General features: G+C 40.6%; 1 protein-coding gene, 1 non-coding gene and 1 pseudogene across 5 annotated transcripts in view; 1 reads left to right on the forward strand and 2 right to left on the reverse strand.

The window, feature by feature from the left end:
- The first annotated feature begins 4,025 nt into the window (after nucleotides 1-4,025).
- LOC140625260 (U6 spliceosomal RNA) lies at nucleotides 4,026-4,129 on the forward strand. Its single transcript, XR_012024619.1, has one exon. It is a non-coding gene; the product is annotated as a U6 spliceosomal RNA (small nuclear RNA).
- Nucleotides 4,130-4,849: 720 nt separating this feature from the next.
- Nucleotides 4,850-16,362, reverse strand: part of LNP1 (leukemia NUP98 fusion partner 1) — a 42,482-nt gene continuing 30,969 nt past the window's right edge. For all 4 annotated transcript variants that reach the window (XM_072811717.1, XM_072811719.1, XM_072811718.1 and 1 more), the window contains 2 exons: nucleotides 9,731-9,961; nucleotides 4,850-5,309 (listed from right to left, as the gene is read on the reverse strand). In XM_072811717.1, the coding sequence (XP_072667818.1) occupies nucleotides 5,160-5,309; nucleotides 9,731-9,961 (381 nt within the window). In that variant the 3' untranslated portion in view covers nucleotides 4,850-5,159. The remainder of the gene's footprint in view (nucleotides 5,310-9,730; nucleotides 9,962-16,362) is intronic.
- On the reverse strand, nucleotides 9,825-16,315 carry LOC140624815 (H/ACA ribonucleoprotein complex subunit DKC1 pseudogene; annotated as a pseudogene).

Here is a 16,362-nt window from a genome sequence, read left to right on the forward strand (position 1 = left end):
AAGTGTCATTTTATGATATTAGCAAAAAGCAATCAGCTGACAACTTCCCTTTCAGAGTGCCCCCTCCTCCACATGCTATGATCCTGATAATATGTTGAAAATAGACTTCCTTCCAGTTTGAGGAAATATATTACAAAATTCCTAACCATGATTTTTACAGGTATTGCTATTCTTGAGTCTAGGGAGGGGAACCTGTGTCAGCCAGCCAGCCACTCCATCCAGGGGTCTCCTTTTCCCATGGATGGGCCACCTCTCCCCAGACTTTTCTATATTCTATCAGCAGACCATCCCCAAATCTGAAACTTCATTGACAAGACTGAAAAATATATGAAGCAAGGGTAGGGAAACAACTATTTTCTTCACAACTACAGCAGAATACAGATCTTGATGTCAGGTCAGGCCCTATTCTCCCCCTCAGTGATGACAAATAACAGTCAAACAGCACCAGGTAATGGCTGAACAATCATCTTTTACATGTGTGAAAAAGCATCATACTGCATTAAAAACCTACATGAAGGTGCCAATCCAAAATGGATGGAGGTACAAGTTGCATTAAAATTGAAAATTTTCACTCAACATCACTCACGATCAGAGAAATGCCGTCAAAGCCACAATAAAAGTGGTCCACTTTCTTAGACCATAAAAAAATAAATTCAAAATAGATGAAAGACCTAAATGTGAGACAAAAATCCATCAAAATCCTGGAGGAGAACACAGGAAGCAACTTCTTTGACCTCAGCCGTAGCAACTTCTTGCTAGACACATCTCTGGAGGCAAGGGAAACAAGAGCAAAACTGAACTATTGGGACTTCATCAAGATAAAATCTTCTGTACGGAGAAGGAAGCACTCAACAAAACAAAAAGGCAACCTTCAGAATGGAGAAGATATTTGCAAATGACTTATCCAATAAAGGATTAGTATCCAAAATCTATAAGGAACTTATCAAACTCAACACCCAAAAAACTAATCCAGTTAAGAAATGGGCAGAAGACACAAATAGACATTTCTCCTAAGAAGACATCCAGAGGGCCAACAGACGCATGAAAAGATGCTCAACATCACTCATCATCAGGGAAAGACTAATCAAAACTACAATGAGATATCACCTCACATCTGTCAGAATGGCTAAAATTAACAAGACAGGAAACAACGGGTATTTGCAAGGATGCAGAGAAAAGAGAGCCTCTCATACTGTTAGTGGGAATGCAAACTGGGGTAGCCACTCTGAGAAAGAGGACGGGGGTTCCTCATAAAGTTAAAAATAGAACTACCCTATGACCCAGCAATTGCTATAAATACTAGATATTTACCCAAAGGATACAAAAGTACTGATTTGAGGGACACATGCACCCTGATGTTTACAGCAGCATTATCAATAATAGCTAAATTATGGGAAGAACCCAAATATCCATCGACTGATGAATAGATACAGAACATGTGGCATATATATAAAGGAATATTATTCAACCATCAAAAAAATGAAATCTTGTCATTTGCAATAACAGAGATGGAGCCAGAGTGTATTATGCTGAGTGAATTAAGTCAAAGACAAATATCATATGCTTTCACTCACGTGTAGAATTTAAGAAATGAAACAAAATAGGGGGGATAAAAAAAGGCAAATCATAAAACAGATTCTTAACTGTAGAGAACAAACTGGGGGTTGCTGGATGGGAGGTGGGCAGGGCTGTGGGTTAAATGGGTGATAGGTATTAATGAGGGCACATGTGATGAGTACTGGGTGCTGTATATAAGTGATGAATCACTAAATTCTACTCCTGAAACTAATATTATACCATACGTTAATTGGAATTTAAATTAAAACTTGAAATAAAAGGGGGCCTGGGTGGCTAAGTGGTTGAGCATCTGCCTTGGGCTCAGGGTGTAATCCCGGGGTCCTGGGATGGAGTCTTGAATCAGGCTCCCTGCCTGCTTCTCCCTCTGCCTATTTCTCTGCCTCAGTGTGTCTCTCATAAATAAATAAATAAATAAATAAATAAATAAATAAATAAATAAATAAATAAATAAATAAAATCTTTAAAAAATAAATAAAAACTTGAAATAAAAAATAAAACCACAATGAGATGTTACCTCATACCTGTCAGAATGGCTAATATCAAAAACACAAAAAACAAGCGTTGGCGGGATCCCTGGGTGGCGCAGCGGTTTGGCGCCTGCCTTTGGCCCAGGGCGCGATCCTGGAAACCCGGGATCGAATCCCACATCAGGCTCCCGGTGCATGGAGCCTGCTTCTCCCTCTGCCTGTGTCTCTGCCTCTCTCTCTCTCTCTCTCTGTATGACTATCATAAATAAATAAAAAAAATTTAAAAAATGCAATCGATTTCTGCACATTGATTTAAAAAAAAAAAAAACAAGCGTTGGCAAGGATGTGGAGGAAAAAGGAACCCTCATGCACTGTTGGTGGGAATACATACTCATGCAGCTACTGTGGAAAACAGTCTGAATGTTCCTCAAAAAATTAAAAATAGAAAAAAAAATTAAAAATAGAACTACCATATGCTCCAGTAATTGCACTACTGGGTTTTTACAAAAGAATATGAAAAGTCTAATTCAAAACCCCTATGTTTATTGCAGCATTACTTACAATAGCCAAAGTGTGGAAACAGCCCAAGTGTCCATTGATAGATGAATGGATACTTATTCAGCTGCAAAACAATGAAATCTTGCCATTTGCAACAATATGAATGGACCTTGAGGGCCTTATGCTAAATGAATAATAGGTGAGACAGAGAAAGACAAATACCATATGATTTTACTTACATGTAAAAACAAACAAATGAGCAAATAAAACAAAACTCCTAGATACAGGGAACTGACTGGTTGTTGCCTGAGAGGAGCGGGGGCTAAAGGAGTGAGTGGAATGGGTGAAGGACATTAAGAGGTGCAAACTCCCAGTTATAAAACAGTCATAGGGATGTAATGTACAGCATGATGACTACAATCAATAGTATTGTGTTTCATATTTGAAAGTTGCTAAGAGAGTAGATCTTAAAAGCTCTCATCATACCTGACTATGAGGAAAACTTTCTCAAACATACTAATTTTGCCTCAAGTAATTTCAAAAAGGGATCCATACTGGGGTGCCTGAGTGGCTCAGTCAGTTAAGTATCCAACTCTTGATCTCAACTCAGGTCTTGATCTCAGGGTAGTAAGTTCAAGCCCCAGCTCTATGCTGGCCGTAGAGCCTACTTGGGGGGAAAAAAGGGATCCATATTAAGAAGAGAGGACTTGGGATCCCTGGGTGACGCAGCGGTTTGGCACCTGCCTTTGGCCCAGGGTGCGATCCTGGAGACCCGGGATCGAATCCCACATCAGGCTCCCGGTGCAGGGAGCCTGCTTCTCCCTCTGCCTGTGTCTCTGCCTCTCTCTCTCTCTATCCCTCTCTGTGTGACTATCATAGATAAATAAAAATTTAAAAAAGAGAGGACTTGTATGAATTGTAAAAGTAATTAAGATATGCCATGCTTCTGAGCATTCCTGAGGAGTAAAGAAGAGGAACTGAGGATTGGTGGTGATGGTTCCATGGGCGCATATGTATGTCCAAACTCATCAAATTGTGTAGATTAAATTTGTGCAGTTTTAGGATATCAATGATACCATAATAAAACTGGGGTTTTTTTAAGGGGAAAATTTTTTCTCATCATAAGAAAAAGAAGATTTTATGACTATGTGTCGTGATGGATGTTAATGAGACTTTGGTGATCATTTCACAAAGTATACAAAAATAAAATCATTATGTTGTACACCTGAAACTAATATAATGTTAAATGTCAGTTATACTTCAGTATAAAAATAGGATAAATAGGGAAAGTTATAGTATCTTTTCTTCTAGGGAAGAAAAATAGTGATAGCACATGGCCTCAATGTGTTATTTAACCCAATTACAGTAACCATTTCACAAAGCATACATATGTCAAATCATCATGTTTGTACAACTTAAAATATATCAGTTTATTTGTCAATTATACCTCAATAAAGCTGAAAATTAAGGGGGAAAAAGGAAACATTTACTTTAGCAACGCATATACTAAAATTGGAATGATACAGAGATGAGCATGGCCCCTGTGCAAGGATGACACACAAATTCATGAAGCATTCTCTATATTTTAAATAAGTCGTGGGATATAAGGTAAACATGGTGACTATAATTAGTAACAATCTATTGTATGTTTGCAGGTTGCTAAGATAGTAAATCTTAAATGTTCGTATTACGAGAAAAAAATCGTGTAACTATGCACATTCGTGGATGTTAACCAGACGTATTGTGGTGATAATTTCACCACATATTAAAAATATCAAATTATTATGCTGTACACCTGAAGCTAATATAATGCTCTATGTCAGTTATGTCTCAATATAAAACAAAATAAATAAATAAGAATATGGTCTCATAAAGTTAAAGCCCAGAGCATAAAGCTGACCTCAGAAAATCAGTCTCCACCCGTGTAATCAAAATCATAAGCTGCTCCCAGCTCCTGATTTTCTCACTCACATCCACTCATTCCATGCACATCACACACACGCACCAAGTCAGGAGCCAGTGCTAAAAGGAAATGAAGATCCTGCCTCAGGTTAGGAACATGAGCCAGAATGAACTGGGCTCCGGCCCTAACTCTTGACACCTCACTGATGGGCTCCGGGACGTGTCTAAATTCCCATTTCCTCAACTAGCAAGGGGGAGGAATAGGTCCCACTTCAGAGTAGGGAGGATTCTTTTAGGTAAGGCATTAAAGAACTCAGCATAGTGCTTGGCATGCTAATTATCAGGTCTCATTAAATGATGGCGTTAGACATACTTACATAATTACATCTGATAAAGAAGTAAACTTAGAGTGACACCAATGACTTTTATTTTAAATTATTTGCAAGGTTAATGTGGAAGAAGAGTTACTGAAGATGGGTGGGTGGTTCTTTCAATATCTTTCTTTACATTTTTAAGAATCACTTATTCTGTTAAAATACCTTTTCTTCTCCTTATTCCCATAAAAAGACAACACAGCAGATCACACTCCCCACCCCCCACCCAGTGGTCACTCAGCATCTGAGGACACTCGTTCACAGCTACCACCCCCTGGCCTGGTGTTCTGAAACCCAAAAAACACAGTAGAATCTGTAGAAATGATGTGGAAACAAAATATTATTTGGACTCTTTTTCAAACAAGGGGGGCATGCATGCTTCTCCGTGTTCGTCCTTCCTAGAGCTGCTTTTTTCCTCTACTTTCTTTTGAGATCTTATCTCCATCCTCAGGCATTCCCTTTCATTTCTCTCCCTTCTGCTCTCCGGTCCCTGAAAGACAAAGGTCAGAAAAGGGTAGAAATGTGCCAACAACTGACGTGCCACATTTATCCTATCAGAAATGAAAAAATCCCTGGTCACTTAGTAGACTTCCACATCGTAGTTTCTCATAATAAATTAGCAGAAGGCCAAGGGTGTTGCTAAAAGCTTTAGTTATAAATAAAAGGGATGGGGCCTTGGGGTGTCAGCAACAGTCTATGGGGGAAACTCCACCCATACACAACTCTGACATATAGAGGGATGTGATTTCACAATGTGATATAATTAATAGTGTCTTGGTGCTTTCTGAAAAGGAACATGGCAAGCGAATCATACTTGGAATGATTCTAACCCCCCAGTGTCTACTTCTTTAAATTACATTAACAGTAGAGTTTGCACTAAGTTTTAATGTGAGGACTATGTGAAGAATGAAGTGTTGAGGAATGACATCCAACCACATTCCCCAGCTGGTACAGCACAAACTAAAGAAACTCTACTTTTCGATATTTCACCTTGGTGGACACTGACAGACCATCACTAAGCCTAAGAGGAAATAAGAACATCACAGATAGTGATTAGTGCACTGATAATGAGCAAACAGGGTGAGGTGATAGGGATGTATGGTGGGAACGGGGAAGCCTTCTTTAGTTTCCATGGTCAAAGAGTGTCTCTCAAAGGAATTACCAACCAAAGAATGGCATTGATAAATATGTAAGTAGGCACCTACTTACACTCCTATAACAAATAACACCATCACTCTCCCCCTCCTCTGTTGGAACTGGAAACGCTGGGCAATGCCTGAGTGTCTATCAAGTGAACATACACTGTGATGAGTGGCAGTGAGATGAGCAAGATCACGACTCAACCCTGCAGGCCGAGTTATGAGGGTGTCTGTTTACTACGGTGGTGTCAGCTACTCCTCAGTGCTAAATTTTTTTATACCTAAATGGCTTCATTTCTATCTATAGGGGCCAGAGTCACAAAGCAAAACAAATGATGATGCTGAGATGAAAGTTAAGAGAAACTTAAAGATTGTGCTCATTCTGTAAATGTGTTTCCAGATTATTTTCATTAGACCTAGCAGTTGTATTAGATCCAGCGGTCTGATCAAAGTTCATATGTAGCAGGCATGAATATCTCTAATGCTTATAAGAATGGTATAAAAGAGAGAAAAAATAGTGATGATCCTTCTCAAAACAAAGTAATGGCTTTTCCCTTATTGGGAATAAAGACTATTTGAAAAATGATTGTAAATAGTGAACTGAAATCTTTTTTTTTAATTATTTCATTATTTAGAAACAAAATGTAGGGGCATCTGGGTGGCTTAGTGGTTGAGCATCTGCCTTTGGCTCGGGTCGTGATCCTGGAGTCCTGGGATCAAGTCCCATATTGGGCTCCCCATGGGGATCCTGCTTGTCCCTCTGCCTATGTCTCTGCATCTCTCTGTGTCTCTCATGAATAAATAAATAAAATCTTCAAAAAGAAAAAAAGAAATAAAACATAAAAATTCTCAAAATAAGACAATTGAGGTTTTCAATACCAAAATGAAAGAATTTAATGTTGTTGGTCATGATCAGATCACAAAATTAGCTTCTGGATCCTTTTGATGCTAAAAGATATGAAATTTTAATCTACATATTACTTAACATTTGGTCCCCAACCAAAATATAAATCAGTTTTAGATTTGCTGATAAAAATATACTTTTCAGTGTAGTTAGCTTTAGAAAACTATGTCAGTCTCTAAGTAAGAACAAGTTTTAAAGTGTATGTATGTTCTAAATTTTTAATTTTACATTAGGATAAGCTTTATAAAAAGCTCTTTAAAATTGATATAAAATAAAATATTTAATAAAATTATTTATCCTATAGTTTATATATGTAATAAGAAAAAAATTAATGATTTTATAAATTCCTAGCAGGTTTCTAGCTACTATATGTAACTGTGAAAAGAATTCTTGAGTCAAAAAATTGAAAATGCTATCTTGATTGCCTCGGCACTCAAAAGGAAGAGCTTGAGAAAGGAAGTATTAGGGTAGCCCGGGTGGCTCAATGGTTTAGTGCCGCCTTCAGCCCAGGGCCTGATCCTGGAGATCTGGGATTGAGTCCCACCCATGCATGGAGCCTGATTCTCCCTCTGCTTGTGTCTCTGCCTCTCTCTCTCTATCTCATGAATAAATAAATAAAATCTTAAAAAAAAGAAAGGAAATATTAGCAAACATATTTGATATTTTAGGGATGAGGTGGTGAGTATCTCTTTAAATAAGAGAAATGATTTCATGTTTACACACTGTTAGGGCTTACAATATTAGCAAATGGCATCATATAAGCTGTTCCATAAGATGTGTTGTTATGTGAAATTTTTTCTGAGAACCTCAGAAAAAGAACAGTTCAGATTAAAATTTTTTTCAAAATACATTTATCCCATAACTTGCTCCAGAAAAAACTCAAGGCAGCTATGTCTCCCAAATTAATATAATTAATGACTTGAACATGTAATTTTTTTAATTTTTTTTTTATGATGGTCACACAGTGAGAGAGAGAGAGGCAGAGACACAGGCAGAGGGAGAAGCAGGCTCCATGCACCGGGAGCCCGACGTGGGATTCGATCCCGGGTCTCCAGGATCGCACCCTGGGCCAAAGGCAGGCGCCAAACCACTGCGCCACCCAGGGATCCCTGAACATGTAATTTTAAAACAAGAATTCTTGCACTCCTGCTATATTCCTGCTGAAAGTTCATAATCTAAATCTAGTCATGAGGAAATACCAGATAAACCCAAGCTAGGCATCATTCTAAAAGATAACTGGCCTGTATTCTTCAGAGGTCAGTATCATGAAAGACATGGAAAGACTGAGGAACTGTTTACAGAATAAATATCAATTAGAGGGATGTGAAAATGAGCAGCATTACATAATCTGGAAGTTCACTATAGAAAATATTATTGGAACAACTGGCAAAATATGAATGAGGTCAATACTTAGTTATAAAAGTATTGTATTGGTGTTAATTTCCTGAGTTTAATTACTATACCATGTTTCTGTAACAGAATGTTTTCCTGCCCTTGTCTCGGGGCTTGGAAGGGGAGAGAGGATATAAGTAAATATACCATATTAACTTGGAGGAAATCTAAATGAAGTGTATTTTTTATACTATTCTCGCTACCATTCTAAGTCTGAAACCATACTTTTTAAGATGTCATTTATTTATTCATGAGAGACACACAGAGAGAGGCAGACAGAGGCAGAGGAAGAAGCAGGCTCTCTGTGGGAAGCCTGATGTGGAACTCGATCCCAGGACATGGATCACATCCTAAGCCAAAGGCAGAGGTCAACTGCTGAGCCTCCCAGGCATCCCCTGAAACCATATTTTTAAAAAAACGATATAAGGAAAAAGATAAAACAGTAACTTTTAATAAGATTTAGAAATGATAAGTGACAGCTGCTTTCTATTCTTCCTTCTTTATTCCTCTACTGAAGGGGAATCATACGCAGAGTCACTCTCTGATAAAAGTGACGTGCCACCTATGAGGCAAAGATGCATGGTGACAGTCCCAACAGCAGTCACTGCTAAGCAGAAGGTGTTGTGTTCAGATGTGCAATGAGGCAGGAAGCAGCCACATGTCCTCCTCTGTACATTCACAGAGCACAGCTCAAGAAGCAGGTGGCAATACACCTGGTCAGTTATTGTTCTGCCCACTACATGGCAGAGCCGCATGATTATTCCTGTTTTGCAAAATAGAACAAAAAAACAAAAACCCAGAACAAAGAAGTTATTTTGTTCAAGGACACTCAGTGAACATGTTGTAGAGTTGAAAACTATCCCCCAATTAATCCGTCTCTAGTTTATTACTTTATGTATTGAGTTTGGCATCATCAGTGGAGTTTCTATTCTTCCCCCGTTCCATGCCTGTCCTCTCCTTTGCTCTCCTTTGTGCTTTACTTAGACTCCCACAGGCCATTCTAAATGCCTGGACAGCTCCTACTCCTCAATACTTACTAGACAGTTGGATAATTCCTTTTGCATGTTTTTTAGAAGTACAAGGGAACATGCTACCATCATACACTATTTGCTGCTGGATTAAATGCGAAAGGATAGGAACAGTTGGGTAGTTTTCCCCCTTCTTCAAATAGTGAAAGAAAAACAAGTCACAATTATTTCTAATTGTCTCAAAAAAAAAAAAAAAAACAGAAGACTTCGGTAACAAAAATATCCTGCCTCTGGCCCTCCAGGAATTCTTCCTACACCTGGGGTCTCCAATAAAAATAATTTAAAAATGTATACACACCTGGGCTATCTAAAACTGTCATTTGTCAAAGACCTTATCACTAAGCTGTAAATGAAGAAGTTAGATTTGTTCTCCTCAAAGTTGGGGAGGAAGAATCCATTGGGTTTCCCTTTTTAAAGTGGTTAAATATTCAACAATTCTGTTACATACCAAAGATGCAGAGCGTTTGGTTCTAAAGCACAATTGCTGCTCAAAAGACTCTGGAAATGCTTGAATTTTGGAATGGGATCTTCTTTTTGATTCCAGCGGCTCGTTGCGTGACTCGTCTGCTGAGAATTTTCTGTAATCCGGGATGTGGGAATGGCATTGAAATCCCTGGGCCTCATGAGAATGCCTTCTGGGATGGCTGTTGGATGATGGGATTCTGGGAAACACAGGAAACTGGGAATATAGAATTAAAAAAAAATGCAATATAAAGAGACTGCACAGGGACTGAATATACATACATTACCAACTAAACAATCTCATGTTGAACTGAAATCTTACCTTTTTGATCAATAGGACCTTCCTCTACAATGAAATAGAGCCAATTATTTAAAACATTAAGTAGAACATCCCAAGACTAGCTTGGTTCATCCTCTACCATTAGGGTAGAATAATGAAATGAAACATTCCACGCCTTAAATTGATATGTAAAAATAAATTCCAAGATTATATTTTAAAAAAACTTTAATGAAGCCATAAATGTTTAAGAAATAATGCAAAGGTGGATATTTATGTGATTCCTATATGAAGAAAGAATTTCTAAGCAAAAGAGCAATGGGAAAAGTCATAAGGAAAAAATTAATTTACGTAAAAATAAAGCTAACTTGCATCACAAGCCATATAAACAAAATTAATGGTAAGCTGAAAAAACTTTAAAAATATTTGCTACTGGGATCCCTGGGTGGCGCAGCGGTTTGGCGCCTGCCTTTGGCCCAGGGCGCGATCCTGGAGACCCGGGATCGAATCCCACGTCGGGCTCCCAGTGCACGGAGCCTGCTTCTCCCTCTGCCTGTGTCTCTGAGCCTCTCTCTCTCTCTCTGTGACTATCATGAATAAATAAATAAAATCTTTAAAAAAAAAATATTTGCTACACATTAGTAATGCTTACTAGATGTCCTGAAAATAAATAAGTATATGTTACACTCCTACTGGCAACTGCTGAGGTCATATAATACAATAACGGCAATGTTAAGATCACAATTGGAAAATAATCAAAGGAGGGACAGCTCAGAGAAACCAGTCTTGAAAGAAACATTCTTTTAGTTCTTCTCACTTCCCAACCCACTCCAATTTAGCTTTTGCTCCCAAGATCAATTTTGGTCAGAATATTGAACTCAGTGTTGCCGAATTCTGTGCACTTTTGGCCTTTAATAATTCTGGAGAATTCAGTGCAGGAGCCCATGTGGCCCCCCTGGAAACAATCTTCCCTTGCCATCTACCACTGCAGCCTCAAGGGCCATCTTCCTGCCACTGTGTTTTAGACATTTTTGCTCACTTCTCCCTCCTTCTAGCTGCTCATATCTACCGGACTTCCTCCAAGTTCTAAACCAGTCTTCCTTCCCTTCCTTTCCTTTCTCACATTACACTGTCTCCCAAAGTATCTCATCCTCAGGCTTCAATTTGTAGCTCTAATCTGATTTCCTACTTTATATTGTTAGCCTAGACATCGCCTGTGAGTTTCTGCCCCTTGAGTTCCCTCTTCATAGTATCCCTCGTAGAGATTACATAAAAATAAAATCTTAATTAAAAAAATATGATGAATAAATACATAATGAATGAAAGAAAAAGAAATACTAATGGGTAAAAATTCTTTATGCTTATTAGCAGTCAAAAACTATGGAAAATGAAATAATATGGGGATCCCCGGGTGGCTTAGCAGTTTGGCAACTGCCTTCGACCCAGGGCGTGATCCTGGAGTCCTGGGATCGAGTCCCACGTCAGGCTCCCTGCATGGAGCCTGCTTCTCCTCCTGCCTGTGTCTCTGCCTCTCTCTGTGTGTGTCTCTCATGAATAAATAAATAAAATTATTTAAAAAAAGAAAATGAAATAATATACAATTTTTGCCTTTCAGGTAAAAAAAAAATGTTACTTAATGGTACCAACACTGGCAAAAGTACAAGGAGATAAGCACAGTCTTCCTTGCTGGTAGGACTTCAAATGTACATCCTTCCTAGAAAATTGTTGGTAATATGTGTCAGAAGGCTTAAAATATTCCCCTCCTTGGATCCATCCATTGTATGTTGTTTTTTGCTGAATTATGTTCTCCTGCCCGAAATTCATAGGTTGAAGCCTTATGTGAGTACATCAGAAGATGACTATATTTGGAGTCAGGGCCTCTAAAGATTAAGTTAAAATTAGACCATTATAGTGGGTCCTACTCCAGTCTGACTTGTGCCCTTATAAGAAAAAGAAATTTGGATACATAAAGAGATGCCAGGGATATGCCCCCACAGAGGACATACCATGTGAGGACACAGCAAGAAGGTAGCCATCTGTAAGCCAAGGAGAGAGCCTTGGAAGAAATCAAGCCTGTTGACACCTTTATCTCAGACTTTTAACTTCCAGAACTGTGAGAAAATAAATTTCTGCTGTTTATGTCATCCAGTCTGTGGTATTTTGTTATGGTAGCCCCAGGAAACTAATACATATGTATTGAAACTTTCTCTCAAACAATCATCAAAAATATGCTTAAAGATTTGTAAAGCTACTAAAAGACATGAGGTAAATTTGTATATATTATTCCATTTATTATAGGTAAGACATGGTACTTTGTGCTTTGGATAAATTGGAGCGCCCAAAAAGCACAGTGTACCCCTCTTGGAGATTATGTTGGGAGATGAACATTGAACAAATAAGGCATATGCCTACAACCTTGGCCAAATGCTATAAAGGAAAAAAAATTCAAGGTGCATAAAGAGGATATAACAAGGTAAAATTATGTATGTTCAGATGAGTGTTGGAGTGGCTAGGGGGATCAGGGGAGGATTGTGAAGGTGTGATGATTAAGAGATTAAGATACAATCTGAAGGGTGAGAGGGGTTAATTAGGGAACAGGGAACACTCTTCTGCCTCAGGATGAGCCCCATATGTTCAGAGGCCCTGCCACAGAAGAGCTTGCTGATGTGGAAGGAAAAGAAGCCCATTGAGCGTGAACATCTGGGAGGAGGGAGAGGAGGAGAGGGCTTGAAGTAGGGTAATTTCATAAGGTGGGCAACCTTAAACCATACCCAAATGTTTTGAAAGGTTTTCTTTGAGCTGTGGGATTTTTTGTTTTGTTTTGTTTTGTTTTTTATCCAAGTTTTCTGCAATGATGGTGTATTATATTATCAGGAAAAAAATGGTACTTTAAAAAAATTGAGACTTAGAAGGACAAATACTGAATGACTGCACTTATGTGAGTTAGCTATAATAGTCAAACCTGTAAAAGTAAGAAATAGAATGGTGGTTGCCAGGGCCTGAGAGAAGGGGGAAACGGGAAGTGGCTAATCAATGGGTTTAAAAGTCCAGTTATGCAAGATGAGGGAGTTCTAGGGATCTACTCTACAGCACTACACTTGTAGTTTACCGGATTGCACACTTAAAAATCTGCCCAGAGGGTAGATCTCATGTTAAGTGTTCTTACCACAATAAAATTTTAAACATAAAATTTAAAAATTTAAGGTTGGGAATGGAAATGAGAATGTTTGTACAAAATGTTCTCTTCCATTGAGAGGCCTAAAAAGAATAGCAAGAGTTTTTATCACAATATAAATACAGTGTATACTTAGTGATCTATCAGATATGTCTTTCAGTCGGTTGGTTGTGGTGTGTGACTTTGTGGGGAACAGCCTTAAGAGAGCTCTCTGATTACAGGGAAGAAGCTCCCACTTTTAATTGCGTTTACTTACCACGCAAGCTCTACTTTTGGAACTTTATATCCCCTTCCAATGTAATTTTCCTGGCAAAGACAGGAAATAGTACCCTACATGGCTTTTTTTTTTTTTTTTACCAAGTATGCACTTGTCACCCCACAGTCACTGGCCTTATAGCTCTCTCTCCCACACTGTGAGGCAGGCTCTGGCCTGTGGAACTGGATCCCTTCACTCTGAGCTCACCAGCTGGGGTCCCAGACAGCAAAGCACCAAAGACAAAGTGTGCTGCAGGCACTGCCTTCAGAGCAGTGACTACCCAGTTCCCTGACGTGCATCACAGAAGAGTGTGCTCAGCACCAAAGCTGTTTCCACTGTGACCAAAGAAAACAATTCCTGTTGGAAGAAAAAACCCTGTGCATTCTGTGACCCAAGGCATAGGTTCTCATTTAAGAAAAAATTAGTGGGGCGCCTAGCTGGCTCAGTAGTGGAGCGTGTGACTCTTGGATCTCAGGGTTGTGAGGCCGAGCCCCATGTTGGACGCAGACCACTTAAAAACAAAATATTTTAAAAAACATTTTTAAAAAAGATTTTATTCATTTATTCATGAGAGACACAGAGAGAATGGCAGAGACACAGGCAGAGAGAGAAGCAGACTCCATGCAGGGAGCCCCACGTGGGACTCGATCCTGGGCCTCCAGGATCAGGCCCTGGGCTAAAGGTGGTGCTAAACCGCTGAGCCACCCGAGCTGCCCCAAAAAACATTTTTTTAATATTTCCCCCTGAAGGGCTTAACTACTTGATACTCTTTATCCTGGCTTTAACTGCAATTACTCTTCAACTGTACCCATCCTGCCCTCTGTGTCAATGCAAGCACCTGAGCCCCCCATTAACAAGATGAGAAACGAGGAGAAAGTTCCAGGTATAATAAGGCCACGTTGAGTCATAGTGTACTAGGCTCTCTGGGGACCACATCTTTGATCTCTAACCTCAGAACAAATCCTGGAAGGGAGTCATTCTCCCCCTTTTACAGATGAGGAAAATGAATCTTTTTTTTTTTTTTTTAAGTAGACTTTAATAAGTAAAAAGTACAACCTTCTCCCAGCAAGACTCCTCACCGAGTTCTCAGGGAGCAGCTGAGGTGCCCCAGAACTCTCCATGCTTCCTGCGACCTGCGTTCCGTTCCCTCAAGAACAAAAGAGTCACCTTTTCTCAGTAAGGCTTTAATTTCTCCTCCCGATGGGGCACAGTGCCAGAGCTGGCATCCGCTACTCCAAAACCACTTCCACTTTTCTTTTTCTTCTTCTTTCTTCTTTCTTCTTTCTTCCTTCTCCTCCTTTCTTCTTCTTGGCGTTGTCACTGTCCCTGTCTGTGGGCTCACTCACACTCTCCACAGCAGCTTTGGCCTTCTTCTTCTTCTCCTTCTTGAGCAGCTGCAAGGACATCTCATCACTCTCACTGTCTCGCTTCTGCTTCGGGGCTTTCACCACTTCGGCAGCCACTTTGGGGGATTTTACCACCTCGGTGACTTCCTATGGAGCTGTTCCTGCCTTGGCTACTGCCTCTTTCCTTGCAGGGTCGCTGTAGTCCACATACTCCTGCATCCAGGTGGCAGGTGTGCTACCTGTGGGCTTGCCGTGCTTATCCAGAAGGCCCTGCTTGATCATCAGCCTCTTCTGACTTGCCTTTGGACCTAAACCCCACTTCCGAGGACACGTGTCTCTCTCCATGATTACCCTCTTGATCTTGGCTACGATACCATGGTCACAGGTAGATATCACTGCTGTGGTCATTAATGCAATGGCCATGCAGACTGCTTCTCCTTTGGTGGTGATGACGAGGATCTCCTCGTTGACCTCGATGCCATCCTCATATCGGAGAACGCCCGGGAGCATGATCTTTGCCCCATAGCAGACTGCATTCATGAAAATGTCTTTCATAACCAGCCTTTTATGAGAAGTCAACAGCTTTTCCAAAGGGTAAACAACTCGCAGCAGGTAACTCTCATCCTTGCGGCTGTCATACAGCCACTGGGCATCAAGCACGTCATGCATGTGGTCCTTTTCACTCATGACTCCAGAACGAACCCTCCGAAGTTCTTGCATCTGACCGCCAACTCCCAGTAACAAACCAACGTGCACACACAGCGTCCGAATATAGGTACCGGCCTCACAACTCACCCAAAAGATTCCTAATCTTCCATCAGGTTCATACTCGATCATCTTGCTCTCATATACGGTCCGCACTCGGAGTTGCCTCTTTACTGCAGCAATGAGTGGGGGTCGCTGGAATAAGGCACCTGTCAGAGTTTCTAGGGCCCTCGAAAGTTGGGTCCCCCCTTCAATAGCACTGTGTAGCCGGACAATGCCCACATACTCTTGGCCTGCACTCTTGAGGCTTCACCAAGCGGTGGCTCGTTCTATGCACACGAGTGAACAGCCGGCCACCTTGGGATCCAGCGTGCCACCGTGCGCCGTCTTCACCCGAAGTATTCGTCGGACCCAGGCTACCACCTCATGGGAAGAGGGGTTGGAGGGCTTGTCAAGATTAATGAAGCCTGTCCTGCTGTGGTCCCCAATCTCCCCCTTCAGAGGATGTGAACCACAAGGAAGGGGTGTATAGTGCGTGCTCCTTACATTGAGCTTTTCAAAATTCTTGAGCAACGGGAGCCACTGAGATGTGTCCAACTGAGCCGCCTTGGATTCGGGTTCGATAAGAAATTCTTCAGCATGTTGTATCTCTGCTACATCTTCTCCTGGGAAGACTTTCCGCTTTTTCTGCTTAGGTTTCCTCGGCAAAATTAATACTTCGGCGGCCGCCATGTTGCCCCGCACAGCGTGCGAGCCGCGGGCGCCCCCACCGAGGGGGCGCACCGCCTCCCGGCGCCGTCGGGTCGCGTCACTAGAACCCGCCCACCCGGGCGACGCCCCGTGCGTCCTGCGTGCTGCG

This window comes from Canis lupus, chromosome 35 (assembly GCF_048164855.1).
Source record: "Canis lupus baileyi chromosome 35, mCanLup2.hap1, whole genome shotgun sequence".
Classification (NCBI taxonomy): Eukaryota; Metazoa; Chordata; class Mammalia; order Carnivora; family Canidae; genus Canis; species Canis lupus.